Source organism: Papio anubis, chromosome 3 (genome assembly GCF_008728515.1).
Source record: "Papio anubis isolate 15944 chromosome 3, Panubis1.0, whole genome shotgun sequence".
NCBI lineage: Eukaryota > Metazoa > Chordata > Mammalia > Primates > Cercopithecidae > Papio > Papio anubis.
In genome coordinates this window covers 177,928,364-177,943,482 of record NC_044978.1, presented here as the reverse complement: position 1 = coordinate 177,943,482, position 15,119 = coordinate 177,928,364, and the positions used below count along the sequence as shown (strand labels likewise).

Genomic DNA, 15,119 nt, shown 5'->3' with positions numbered 1-15,119 from the left:
CTGATGGACAGATTTTTGTTGTTGTTCTAGTTGACTCTTTAATGAAAGCACAGTCTTTGGCAGGTCCTCAGTTTATGTAGCAATCTCAGTTCATACTCCCTGTCTCACAAGGGCCCAAGGTCTCATCTCCTACACCCACATATGTGCTGAACCCCAACTCCCAACATAACTGAGACCAGCTCAGCTCCTTGACCTGCCCCCTGGGTAGCTACAGCATCGGCTTAGACCCTTAATGCTCTGGTTTTCAGAAGCCTCCTTCTTTCCTGGTGCATGAAGATTTTTCCTTTCAAGCTCAGTTCTGTGCTTAATTTTTAAATGTATTTTGTCCACCATTCCTCAGCATTTTTACTGAGAGGCTCTTAATGTCATAGACTAGCCCATCACTTTCCAGAAGTCAAAACCTCCCACATCATCTTCTACCTGCCACCCCTGGGGCCTGTCTTTAGTCACCTGAGTCACCTCATCACTGACTGCCAGTGATAAGTACAACAAAGTGTGTCTTCCTGATCAACTGCTTTCATTCAGGCAGACTTATGGTGGCTACGTGGTAAAGTGTCGCATGTAGCCTTAAAAACAGTTTCGTTTCTAGGTCACTCACTCATTTATTCATTGAACAAATGATAATGAACACCTGCTGAGTGACAGGCCAGGTTTAGTGTGGGTCAAAATATTCTTATGGATGGTCAAAGACATATTCCAAAGGACCAGATTATAGGCTGCCAGGAACATATCATTTAAAAAAAAATCCATATCTGTCAATGTAACCATTTCAGATATGAAAGAAAAATAAAATGTAAAGGCTCTTAAAGAATCTGGCAATCTGAACACTACGAAAACCATACAAAGATGAACTGCACAGCTATAAATGAGGAAGTGCAGCTTTTAATATCTTTTAATTTTTTTTTTTAGTGAGCAAAACACATCCTATTAATTTTCACATCACAGTAGAGTAGGCAGGTGAAAAGAGATTTTTATCCACATGTTACAGATGGAGACAATGAGTCCAAGAGAGCATTCATAAGCAAACAAAGAATCAGACACTTCAGCTTCTCAATGTCTATTTTAGTTGATCCACTGAAACCCCAGTAAAATTGCTACTGTCTGACTACCATGTTCTAACGCTTCTACGGCAATTTAAAAAGAATGAATTGGCTGTCTGAAAAAAAAAAAAAATACTCCAGACAGCTTTCTTGTTCTGGAAATGACCTGTTCTCTAATAGCTTCTCCATTGTCCTTTGCTGAAAAGAAAGAGTGAGTTATGCACTTGCACAAATAATGATCCCAATGAAGGAGGCATGTTGAAGCCAATGCCAGAATGCGCATGACTCTCTGCACCATTCTGTCCACAGCACTGTCTTCCTAAAACAGACAGTTAAACAAGCTCGTTATGTCCTATTTTGAAAACAAACAAAGAAAAAAACCCAAACAAACCAACCTGTTGTCTTTCGAATGCCCCACATGTATTATAAGGATTTGGAGTCAGGGAGAACAAACTCCATAGGACAAAAGTTTATCTGGAGAAATCGGTGCCCATTCCAAAGTCTGGCATTCATCTTCAGCGGAAACCAGTCCAAATGAATGGCATTAAACAAGTATTTATAGAGTGTCCTCTATATGACTCAATTAATGAGGAAATTGGAAAAGCCTGTAGGCTCTTTTTCTCACTGGGAGGCAATTCAGTGCTGAGACAAAAAACAAGGGCTGGGCATTTGGACAGCGCAGAAGTGGAAACCGCACCCTACCATTGGCCAGCTGTGCCTCTCTGGGCAAGCACATCATGTTTCTGAGCTGCATTTCCCCTCTTGGTAATACGATTATTGTAAAAATTATAACAAATCTCAGCCTCGTGATGAAAAGCTGATGAAAAGATGCACGTGGCAGCAGTTTGTAACACGTGATGCCTTATGAAAAACAGACGCAATTACTATTCCATTAAAATAAAAAAAAGAATCTGCTTGTTTTCAGTCCTTTGGTTTTCTTCTCAGCAAGGAAGCTGCAACATGATGTATAACAACCCTTTTGTTTGAGTTCCTTCAGGATTTCACATAAGAGGCACTGGAAACATCACATTTTCTATCTCGAAGTCACAGCCCCAAGAAGTGTCTAGAATGAAACCCTTGCATGGTAAGGGTGGTATATTAGGAGAGGGCCCCTCGCTGACCTCCCCAAAGTAGGATGCACGTTTTAACAAGTCTCGATAATTTTTTAAAAGACAGGAAAATGTAATAAAACTGGTTAAATGTATTTTTTTCTTTTTTTTGAGATAGAGTCTCGCTGTGTTGCCCAGGCTGGAGTGCAGTGGTGCGATCTTGGCTCACTGAAACCTCTGCCTCCTGGGTTCAAGCGATTCTCCTCCCTCAGCCTCCCAAGTAGCTGGGACTACAGGCATGCACCACCGCACACAACTAATTTTTGTGTTTTTAGTAGAGATGAGGTTTCGCCAAGTTGGCCAAGCTAGTATTGAACTCCTGACCTCAGGTGATCCGCCTGCCTTGGCCTCCCAAAGTGCTGGGGTTACAGGCATGAGCCACCACATCCAGCCTAAATGTCTTTTAAAATATAGGCTGGCTGCGTTCTCATTTTGTTCTTTGACAAAAATAGATGACTCGGAGTCCCTACTAGCAGGTCTCCTAGCAGGTAACTGGATGCATGGCTCCAAAATAGGTCCTATTTAAAATACTACAAATCTTACATGAGAGGTCACTGGCCCCTACTTCTTCCTCCTCACCCCACCAGTGACCTCAGCACCACCAGCATTACTCAGTGTGGGCCACTCTCAGGGTGGTTCTGCTCACAGAGGACCCTTCCAGAACGTCTTTAACTCAGCCTTCAATCCCAATTCATTCCTCCATCCATTCTTCCGAGGTGTCCAAAGCACCCACTACACACCACATGCTCCAGAAACTGATGGGGGTGCAATGAAGGTAATCATGGAGACAACATCAAAGCCAAGATCTGAGGCATGAACAGGAGTTAGCAAGCAACGGATTTACAGAGGGTTCGATGCGATGGTGAAGACATGAAATGATCCCGAAAGATGGTGCACCTCCTCTGAGAGAGCTGCTTCTCCTTCTCCTCCCAGGCTGGGTGAGAGAGCGCCCAGACATGAACCATGATAAACAGATATTTGCATCAAAATTGATTAGCAGCAGTTTTAAATAAAATGAACACAACAGATTCTTAAAATCACGACTGGAAAAGAATTATCTACCATAAAATAAGATCCGCCAAACTGGAACAAAATCAATTCGTTCTCTTTCTCTGTGATAACAGAACAAAAAGGCCAGACAGGATGTGACTAAGTTGAACCTACATCATCTCTTAATATTATATAATTGGTTTTGTTGCTGAGGGTCCTTGCTCCCAGAGCTCCCAAGATGGTGGCTGGCCACTTCCAAAATGGCGGGGGGCCACTTCCAAGATGGTGGCAAGCCTCGTGTTCTCTGACCTTGGGTTCTTGGCCTCACTGATTCCAAGGAATGGAATCTTGGGCCATGCAGTGAATGTTACAGCTCTATTAGAAGCCATGAGTCACGGAAGAGAACCAAGGAACCCAATGGCTAGTGTTCAGCTCGATTAGGACGAACCCAGGCACTTGGCCGTGCAGGAACAATGGCAAGCCTTTAGCCCGATCAGGAGTGGCAACGGGCATCTCGCTGGATTAGGAGTACAGCAGACACCCTGCCAGATGCGGAGGGATGAAAGTCAGTGGCGGGTCTGTGACGGCGGCAAACAGTAGTGCAGCCAAAGCTCAGCTTCAGCGATAACAAACATGGACAGACAAGAGTGTAGTTGAAAGATTTAACAGAGTGAAATAGAGTGAAAACAGAGCTCCCATACAAAGGGAGGGGACCCAAAGAGGGTAGCTGCTGCTACCGGCTGGAGTGCCTGGGTTTTATCCCAATCATTGTCCCTCCCGCTGTGCTCTCAGGCCATAGATGATTGACTATTTCTTTACCTCCTGTTTTTGCCTAATTAGCATTTTAGTGAGCTCTCTGATTGGCCAGGTGTGAGCTAAGTTGCCCCGTGTTTAAAGGTGGATGTGGTCACCTTCCCAGCTAGGCTTGGGGATTCTTAGTCGGCCTAGGAAATCCAGCTAGTCCTGTCTCTCAATTCGTTTATCTCAATATGGTCTGCCCCACCCTACCCCCTACCATTAAAAGGGCAGCTTCATGAGGGCAGACACATTGTCAAAAATCAATTGGTCATATCTTTGTAGTTCTATTTTAAAATTCTATTCTGTTCTATTGAACTATTTGTATATCTCGGCACCAATACTACACTGTCTTGATTACTGTGTATTTATAATAAAACTTGAAATTAAGTGGTTAATTTTGTAACTCTGTTCACTTTTTAAAGTTGTTTTAGCTATTCCAGGTCTTTTGCATTTCCACATACATTTTTGAAGTAGTTTGTCGATTTCTACATAAAATCTTGCTGGGATTTTCATTGAGATTGTGTGGAATATATAGGTAAATTTGCGAAGAACTGACAGCTTAGCAATATTGAGTCTTAAGACCCATCAATAAGGCATCCATCTCCACTTATTTAAGCCTTCTATTAGTAATGTTTTGTGGTATTCAGTGTACAGGTTTTTTTTTTTTAACATGTTTATCCAGATCTATCCCTATTTCATATTTCTGTTGTTATTATAAAGATATTTTAAAAATTCAGGCTGGGTGTGGTGACTCACACCTGTAATCTCAGCACTTTGGGAGGCTGAGGTGGGTGGATCACGAGGTCAGGAGTTTGAGACGAGCTTGGCCAACATGGTGAAACCCCATCTCTACTAAAAATACAAAAATTAGCTGGGCATGGTGGCATGCACCTGTAGTCCCAGCTACCTGGGAGGCCAAGGCAGGAGAATTGCTTGAATCTGGGAGGCTGAGGTTGCAGTGGGCCAAGATCGCATCACTGCACTCCAGCCTGGGTGACCAAGCACTCTGTCTCTGGGCAGGGAGGTGGGGGGGGGCAGAGTTAAGAAAATTCAATTTCTGATTATGTTGCCACTATATGGAAATATAATTGAATTTTATATATTGATCTTGTCTGCAACCCTGATAAACTAATTATCAGTTTTACTATCTTTTTGGTAAACTCTGATTTTTCAGATAAATGACATAAGCATATCATTTGCCAGCAAATAAAGTTTTATTCATCCTTTCCCATCTTAATGCTTTTTATTTCTTTTTCTTGCCTTACAGAAATAGCTATGCCCTCCAGTACAATGTTTACTGAGAGTAGTGAGAGCAGATATTTGTTCCAGATCTCAAGGGGAATGCATTCAATTGTTCGTCAGTAAGTATCATGATATCTGTAGTTTTTCTGTAGGCGCCCATGATAGTCAGTATTGAGTGTCACCTTGATTGGATTGAAGAATGCAAAGTACTGTTCCTGGGTGTGCCTGGGTGTGTCTGTGAGGGTGCTGCCAAAGGAGATTAACATTTCAGTCAGTGGACTGGGAAAGGCAGACCCACCCTCAATCTGGGTGGGCACCATCTAATCAGCTACCAGTGCTGAATAAAAGCAGGCAGAAAACATGGAAAGACTAGGCTAGCTTCGTCTTCTGGCCTACATCTTTCTACAGTGCTGGATGCTTCCTGCCTTCGAGCATCAGACTCCAAGTTCTTCAGCTTTGGGACTCGAACGGGCTTCCCTGCTCCTCAGCTTGCAGACAGACTATTGTAGGACCTCACCTGTGATCGTGTGAGTCAACACTCCTTAATAAACTCCTCTTTACATATATATCTATCCTATTCATTCTGTCCCTCTAGAGAAGCCTGACTAATACAATGCCCCAAACTGGGTTGAGGAAGTTCCCTTCTATTCCAAATTTGTTGAGGTTTTTTTTTTTTTTTTCTGTTACCAGGAATGAATGTTAGATTTTGTCAAATGTTTCTTCTGCTTCTATAGAGATGATCACATGCCTTTTCTCTTTCAGTTTGTATATATACTGAATTACACTGACTGTGTTTCAAATGTTAAACCAACCTTAAATTTCTGGTATGAATCTCACTATTATTCTTTTATATATGGTTGAATTTGAATTTCTAAAATACTGTAAAGAATTTTTGTATCTGTTCCTGAGGAATATCCGCCTACAGTTTTCTTATATCTTTGTCTGGTTTTCATATCACATAATGTTGGACTCAGAATGAACTGCGGTGTATTTCCTTTATTGCTCTATGTTTAAGTTCACTAATTTTTTTCTGTAATGTGTAATATGCTGTGAATTCTATACAGTGTGTTTTTCAGCACAAATATTGCAGTTTTAATCTCTAGAAGAATGATTTAGGTCTTTTTTAAATAACATCCATCTATTTTGAACATGAGGAATACGGTCATAACCGCCACTTAACCGCCCTTGTCTGCTAATTCTAACGAATGGTCTGTTTCAGCTGATTGCTGTATTACCTCACAATGCCTCACACTGCCTTGCTTCCATGCATGCCAAACATTGTATATATTACCTTTTTGTGTTCCTAATCTTGAGCCTTAATTTGAAGGGCAGTTTATTTAGTTGGAAATAGTTTGATCTTTGTAAGTCTTGCTTTTTGTTAGAGAGGACTGCAGGAATAATACTTAATCTAAAGCTTAGTATGCCCTACTCCTGAGACCCTTCTATGTTCTCTACTCGATCCCTCTTGAATTCTGAGGTTTTCCGGTCTGGCTGGTGGGCACGGGCACTTTTCTCAGCCCATTTATAACTAATTCTTTTGGATGGTCCTCACATCCACTGATCAGCACTCACCTGAATACTCGAGGCAGGCCATCTTCATCTCTCTCAAGGTCTCTGTGCATGCTCTGCTCTCTGGTACGCTGATCTATGAACTCTAGCCGCCTTGGTCTTTCTAGACTCTCAATTCTGTCTCTTCTACTCAGAGAGAACTCTGGGATCTTCCTCAGTTCCTGCTTCCAGAGTCACAGCCTGGAAACTCCCTCAAGTCAGTAATGTGGGGTCATCCTAAAGCTCCCGTCTTTTACTTCGGATCCCTCAGGGATCACTGTTCTCTGTTGCTTGATGTCCAGTCCAGTGTCTTCCAAATTATTGCTTATTGTTTTTTCCCCCTTTTTTGTTTGTTTAAGGTAGGAGGGTAAATTTGGTCCCTGTTATCCCATTTCAACCAAAAGCAGAAGCCCTTAGCCTGCTTTCTGCTACAGAGGAGACTTTTCAAAGGAATGTTAATAAAATTGACAACTGTGTCATGTGCAGATGCAGGAATATATCGTGAACAGGACAGAAGGTCCCTTCACTCTTTGAGATTACAGTCTAGTGGCAGTCAACCAGCATAAAGCAAAACATAAAGCCAACCAACATAAAGCATATGTATTTGCTACACACACACACACACACACACACACACACACACACACACACAGCAACTTCAAATAGTGCTTAGTAAATCAGGGTAATGAGAGTGACCAAAGGAGCTGGGAAAGCAGCTGGACAAACATTAGTCAAGGAATGTGTATCTGATAAGGAAGGATTTGAGCTGCATGAGGAGGAGAAGGTGGCTATGCAAAGGTCCTGGGGCAGAGCAGTCGAAGCAGATAAATTTGCAAACACTACAGTCCTGAGTAGGGAATGAGATTAGCACATCTGCAGCATATAATGAGGCCAGAGTGGCTGGCATGTGGTGAGAGAAGCAGGGGTTAGATTGCTTGAACTTTCCACATCAGAGGAAAAGGTATGCAGTGGAGTGTGGTAGAACTGTGCCCCCAAACACAAAGAAATATCAAAGTGAGACTTTCTTTACATTCCTCTCCCTAAAATGATGCTCAACAAACCTCAGAGAAGTTGGCTTACCTTTCCTTGCAACAGCAGAGCATTTTCAGCCTACAGGCTGCTGGCAAGCAGAATGGAATGGCTCCTGAACCAACTGCTGTTCTGTAACTATTCTTGTACCTTGTCCAAAGCAACCTCCCAAGAGCATGCCCCAAGCATCGCTGGCAAGCCCTTCTCAGAGTCGGTAACCATCCTCCCCACTCTCTATCCCCCAAAGACAGGCAGCAGAGCTGTCGGCTTCTGAGCAGCTTCCAGAGATGGTGGAGCTGAGGAACAGATGAAGGATTCACAGATTCTCTTTTCATTAGAAAATACGGTACAGGCAGCGTCTCTTTAAAGTGGGTTGCCATTTACAATAATAAATGGGACCATTTTTCAGTTTCCTTCCCCCGCACTCTCGTGTAATTTGTTCTCTCTCTACTCTTTGGCTGTGAGACTGGATGAGACATCAGGAGACTTGCATAACCAGAATATATGAATAAACTTGATTTTCATCCCAGCTGTGCAACTGACTTGCTGTGTGCCAGACTTGCTGCGTGACCCTGGGCGAGTCATTTAATGTACTGGAGCTTTCATTTCTTTTCCTGAGATGTGAGAATGCTCTCATCTTCTTACACTGTCCCACGGGAGCTGTTGTTACTCAGATTGATAACACAGGAGTCCCTCCCTACCCAGATACAAGGCTTAGGTACAAACAAACCTCCATGTAAGAAAATTAGGCACTGAGCTGAGAAACTCAGGGAAAGCAGGAAGGGGCAGGTAAAAGCATCAAGGTCACAGACTAATAAATGTTTTTCCTTTTATTCAATTTTAAAACTATAAAGACTGAACTGAATTTAAGAGCATGTCAGTGGCACTGCACCCAGCCTGACTCAGCTATAATGGACACTGGACAGTTCTTTCCCAGTTAATACCCGTTGCTCACTGGGAATCTTTCAGATCCTCCTCACTCACAGTTTCAACAAGATGACTGCAAATGTGGTTTTCTCTTTTGCAAACGATGACATTTTTAGTACAATGTCCTCCATCCAAGCACTGCATGCCACCCTGGTTTTAGGATTCAGGAATTCACCTCCCAGGTCCTATCTTGGTCCATAGACCCCAAAAAGTATAGATGTTTGAGATGGGGAGCCCTCTGGTTGGCCTTTATTTAACCTGCACTGCAGTGGGCAAAAATATATATTTTAAAGTATATGATCAAAGTTCAGGCAAAAGATGCTTGAGTTGAAAAAGAATGATGAGCAACTTTAAACTAATGCTGGAGTTGACCAGGCATTTACCTACTCTTGCTCTCATTTAACTTTGCAAAGTAAATGTAACTATTATTCTCCGCAAAGACACAAGAACCTGGATCTCAAAGAGGCCAAGGGGAATTGCTAAACATCATCAAGATGAAAGGAAGGAACCCCCACCCAGATTCCCACCCATACTCAGTGCTCCTTTAAACAAGCCAAGCTAAGAGGGACGAGTGGTTGAGGTAAAACGCTGAATTAATACAAGACTAAAAAATTTTTATTCAGAAAACCGCACATCTTCAGATTCACTGTATGTTCCTTGGCCACTTCACAGAGTTCCTTCTCTAATTTCCTCACCTTTTCCCGGAGTTCACATCACCTCTCAGTGGAGTCCCATCTGTGAATTTAATTAACCAGCTGTTGTTGCGAGATCTCCCAGAGCATTAATTAAGATCTCTGTATATTGTGTTTGAAACCAGACCTAACCCTTTTACCCCCAGTCACTCCCCGGAGACATTTGTGCAGCTCTCAAGAGAGCTGCATATTTTAATCCCACATTATATGCTCAGTTTGCAGAGTGAGTTTTATAACTGCACTATCTTAAAAAGCTGATTTCTCTAGGGACAGATTGTGAGTCAGTTCGGAATACTGTTTGTCAAAATCCCAACAAAGACATTGTGTCTGAATGATGGTAATGCTGTTGTTATTATTATTGGGTAATAAGAGAAATCCTTGATAAAATTCACTGTAGCATTCGTGGTTTAAATCCTAAACTTACTGTTGGGAGACTACAAGTATATTAAGAGACTAAATGTATACTATCCCTTACATCCAGGAAGCCAACACCTAGAAAGTTTCTTAAAGAACTGAAACTAAATAACTGAACATTTTTATGTACAAAGATGCTCATAATTTAATATATTACCAAATATTAAACGTACCTAATCCTATTATCTAAAAGTAGGACAGTGAGTAAATACATTTTAGTACATCCAAATTAAGGAATATCACGTGCTATTAAAATCAACACTATGCTATGACAAGGAAAACACTTAGAATATCAAGCCAAAAATAAAGAGGATAAAAAATGTAAAGTTTACAACAACTAGAGTACATAAAAGTAGGCCGAAGACTGAAATGGCAGGGAAAAAATGAAAACAGTCCATTTCTAATTACAAGATGTGGAAAGGTTTATTAGCATGTTTAATTTTAAGTTAATAAATATGCAACAAATAAAAGTGAGACTACCATAACTCAAAATATTTTAGAAACATCTCGACGTTCTTGGTGTGGCTTGGAATATTTACATTAGTAGTTCTCTATAGCAAATATGTCACTGCCTGTCCATAAACCTGGGACCCCATCATTTCAGTTAGCTCTGAGGTGCTTCCAACTGGAGGTGGATGAAAGGGGGCAGTGGTCAGGCAAAGCTTCGGGGCGTAGTTGATATTTGAGCCAAGTCTTCTTCCACATGGGTACCACATTTCTCTGTCTGAGAAAATTTATCTGGGCCTGCAGAAGCCCATGTATGCAGCAGGTTAAAAGGAACAAAGAATTAACGCTTTCCAAGGAGCAGCCTTCAGCTACTCTCAGGAGTTGTAGAAACACCCACGCATTCTCACGTGTCAGGTGCTGTAATTCTGAGGTGGGTGTTTTGCACCATTGTCCAGATTCTAACGAAGGACCAGAGAAATTCATTAGAAAAAGATTTTCTGACATTTAGGACTGGAACAATGGATTATATGGGATGAAAAATATCAATGGCTACTTCACACCATACACAAAAATAATGTGAGATCAATAATGGACCTATTAGTTAAGTATATTTTCTAGACGGAACACAGAAGACTACCTTTGTGATATGAGGTAGGTAATAATTATTAGGGGACAGGAAGCAATGAACATAAAGAAGAAAAATGGCAGTTCATCCAAATATTAAATATTATTCATAATGGCATCAAGACATCACTAATAAAAAGCAAGCCATATGTTGAGATAAAGAATTCACAAAATACATTCATGACAAAGAACTTTCATCAGGAATGTATAAAGGACTTGCACAACACAGCAATTTTTTAAAAAGTTTTAAAAATAGGCAAAATACTTAGACATATACTTCACAAAGGAAGATACATAATACTAATAATTAGATTAGAAGTACCCAATATCACTAGTCATTGGAGAAAAGAAAATTAAAACCACAAAGAAATACCACTGCACGCTGCCTAGAATGGCTATAATTAAGAAAACTGACAACTGCAAATGTTAATAAGGATATGGAGTAACCAAAACTCCAGTAAAATTTTATGATGACTTTTGGAAAACTCTTTGTCAGTTAAAAGCTAAAAATATGCTTACTCTATACCCGAACAATTCCACTCCTAAGTATTTACTGAAGAGAAATGAAAGCATATGTTCACAAAATCACTTACATAGGAACGCTCACAGCAGACTCATTTATAATAGTCTAAACCCAAAACAACCCAAATGTGTATCTATCGAAGAATGAATTATCAAATTGCAGTATTTTCATACAGTGGGATTCTACACAATAAAATGAAATAAACTGCTCCTATGTACAATGATATACTTGAATCTCAAAAACATTATGCTTGTGAAAGAAGCCAGGCCCACAATATTTTCATTCATATAAAATTCTGGAATAGGCAAAACCAATGTATGGTGATAGAAGTAAGCACAGTGGTTTCCCGGAAGGCAGTGATAACAGTGATAGGGAACAAGGAGGCTACATCAAAGACATTTGGGGGATGATAGAAATACTCTATAAAGTGAGTGTGAGTTACAAGAGTACCTTTGTCAAAACTGGTCCTTTGTCAAAACTGATCAAATGAATACATACGTCAAAATCAAACAGGACGCTAAGACGTCTGCATGTCATACTATGTAAAATACTGTTTAGGGAAAAGAAAAGAATGAAGCCATCCAACACAAGGACATGCTTTCCTGATCACTCTTAGCCACTGTGATGATTTTCCAGGCCAGGTGATTTTGCATAGGTGGATGGAGGTGAGTTCTGTGGCAGTTGTATTTTGGGGATAATAAGTAGGACATCCTCTGCCTTTCACTACAGAGATGGACATCAATGCTCCAACAAACTGTCAACATTTCACAGAGTTCTGCAGGGAGAGGCTAATGGGAACACATGGGATGACACCCCTGCTGTGGCTTTAGGAGACTGGGCAGAATGTGATCTTATCATCAGCCAGACCACTGGCCTGCAAAACTAAATTGCCTCAGACACACCCTCTGATGATGTATACAGTTCATATGGGACTGCACTCGATGATACATATGAAATCATATTGGCCAAACAAGGATAATATACACCCATGGACTGCACTGGTGATACATATGAATTATATGGATCGCAGCACTGGTGATACATATGAATTATAGCGGGGACTGTACTCATGATATATATGAATTACATGGGAATCTGCACCGGTGATATATGAACAAGGTAAATGTAATTGCGATACATATGAATTATATGGGATGTAACTCGCGATACATAAGGAATTACATGGGGCTGCACTGATGATACATATGAATTACATGGGGCTGCACTGGTGATACCTATGAATTACATGGGACTGCACTGATGATACATATGAATTATATGGGACTGTACTGACACACATGGGCCATCCTCCAGTGAGAGGTCCCTCTTTTTTCACTATCTTAGAGAGCACCAATTCATATCCACAAACATTATCTAAGCCCCTGCTGTCTTTTAGGAGCTCACAATCTAGTGGAAAGAGAGCTCTACAAACCAACTCAATAAAATAAGATGCTAAAATAGAGATATGGGCAAGAGACGCTCAAGTCTTTGGGATGGCTGGGAGGGTGATCAGGGAAGGCTTCAGGGGATAGTCGATATTTCAGCTAAGTCTTCTTCCATGTGGGTGTTAACGAACTCAATGACTTGTCTTTGATTATTAATGTAATAAATGTTTACTGTGAAAAATACACATAAAATAGAAAAAAAGCACTGAGTATTAAATGAACATCAACCAACAAGTTATCACTGCAATGATTATAATGGTGTCTTTCCTGCCAGCAAAGTGCTCTCTATGTATTTAATATGAAAATGAGATCACATTTACATGCTGTTTTCATATGCTTTTAAAAAACTGGTTAATACTCAACCATATATTGTGGCTATCTCTTCATGTCTGTATGAGTCCACACTGCCATTTTTAATGGCTGTGTAGAATTCCACACTGGAAGCTATTTTATAAGCTTAGCTATTTTTCAGCAAGGGAGAGAGGATGCTACATTCTCAAATTATGCCTGCCTGCCAGCTCCAGACAGGCAATGGGACCTGCCCTTCTGCTGAGCTGCAACTGGATGCATCTTGGCTCCAAGAGAGTCCAGTTAATTAGACTTGTGTCTGCCAACAGAGAGAGTGGACAAACATGGGGAGGAAACTGTTCGCAGCAAAGAGGAGGGGAAGGAGGGAGGGGAGGGCGGAGAATTAGCAATTTGTTAGAAGCAATGAAATGGAGCGAGTTATGCCTCCTGCTAAATTACCATATGTGCTAATTGTATATGCACCAGTAATTGTTGGCTGCCGCTCATTTACATTTGATTATTATATTTGCAGTTTTTAATTGCATTTGAATATTTCTGCTGCTAATACTGTCAAGATCATCATTAGCCGTCAGCAATCCTCAGTGCTTCTGCTAATAAAATGCAGATCTGGTACTGGGGCCTTGATTTTATTCAGATAATGTTGGCAATAGTAGTAGTCATAGTAATAATAACAATAGTAATAAGAACTACTGTTCTGAGTGTCCGGTGTTTGGGGGAGCTGTCCTAGGTGCTAGTTCATAAGAAATAGCACAGAATTTTAAGAATGGAATTGGGGCTTATTCCGAGCTCTGTTCCTTACTACTGTGTAATTGTAGGCAAGTTATTAAACCTCTCTGATCTTCAATTTATGTGTAAAAATGTAAACTTTGCAGAACAATTGGGCAGGTTAGAAACAATAGGTTAAAGAGTCTGATGTGTGACAGGGTCTTAATCAATCATGATTGCCATTACTTTCCTTTACCCACAAATCCTCTATGTCCCCATTGCCACTATCTTTGCTAAGGGCCTCACCACCATTCACCTAGACTGACACAATAACTTCCTAACAGGTATTGCTGTCTCCTTCCTCTCTCCTCCAGCTGACACACAGCAAGTCTTTCTAATAAACAAATCTGGATGCATATATTTTCCATGATCATAGAATTTTGATGGCTGTCTGCAGCCTCAGGATAAGTTGCAAGCCTCATAATTGGTGCACGAAGCCTTCATGAGCAGCCACCTTCATGAGCAGGGCCAGGCTCTAGTGAAGGATGCCATGATGTGCTACCCGGACCCCCTTATAGGACTGCAGGCTCGCCCCCCAGCTGCTGGAGGTACTGAGAGGAGACAGCCTTCAGCTATCAGCCATGTTTGGAGTTGTCTCTGCTAAAGAACCACCTTGACCAACGTGTCCCCCTTCCTTGGGCAGCCCACAGTGATTGGCTGATTGACATGGGTGCATAAAAGCCTTGCCCCCAGATTATACTGAGAAAATGGTAATCTCCTGCCCCAGTCACCATCAAAACCCCAGTCCTGCTCCCCAGAGCCAACCTCTTTCAATTGTTTTACCTACTTCTCCTGGTAATTGTTTCCCTATCTTTAAATAAGATGCTTATACTGCGAAATCTTGTTTCAGGACAACTCTGAAGAGCCATCCAGCTTCAGACCACCCTGGGGTCCACTGAAGCCTCACTGAGACTGCACCAAGGCCAGCTACTGCCTCTAAACAACTCTCCCTCCTTCCCTTCTGTTGCCTTCCCCAAATGTTGGTCCCTAGGGCACCTCCTAATTAGGCACCCCCTAGTAGACCTCCTTCTTGCTAATTTTCACCTCAGAGTCTGCTTCCTGAGAAACCAACATGCAACACAGGTTACTTCTCCAGATTGGTATGCCACCTCTCCCATCTGACATGTGCCAGATGTCTTTCCTTCCCCAATAGGCCATTCACTTCTCAGGTCCCTGCCTTTACTTGTGTTTCTCTCCCTTTCCAGAAGGCCCTTTCA

General features: G+C 41.4%; 1 protein-coding gene across 3 annotated transcripts in view; it reads right to left on the bottom strand.

Moving 5' to 3' along the window:
• STK32B (serine/threonine kinase 32B) overlaps positions 1 to 15,119 on the bottom strand; it is a 412,340-nt gene that overhangs the window by 202,668 nt on the left and 194,553 nt on the right. For 2 of the 3 annotated variants that reach the window (XM_009206514.4, XM_017958564.3), the window contains exon 1: positions 7,808 to 12,252. The exons of the other annotated variant lie outside the window; for it this stretch is intronic. In XM_009206514.4, coding sequence (XP_009204778.2) covers positions 7,808 to 8,136 — 329 coding nt within the window. In that variant the 5' untranslated portion in view covers positions 8,137 to 12,252. Of the gene's footprint in view, positions 1 to 7,807; positions 12,253 to 15,119 lie in introns of those variants that run through there. 3 annotated transcript variants of the gene reach the window in all.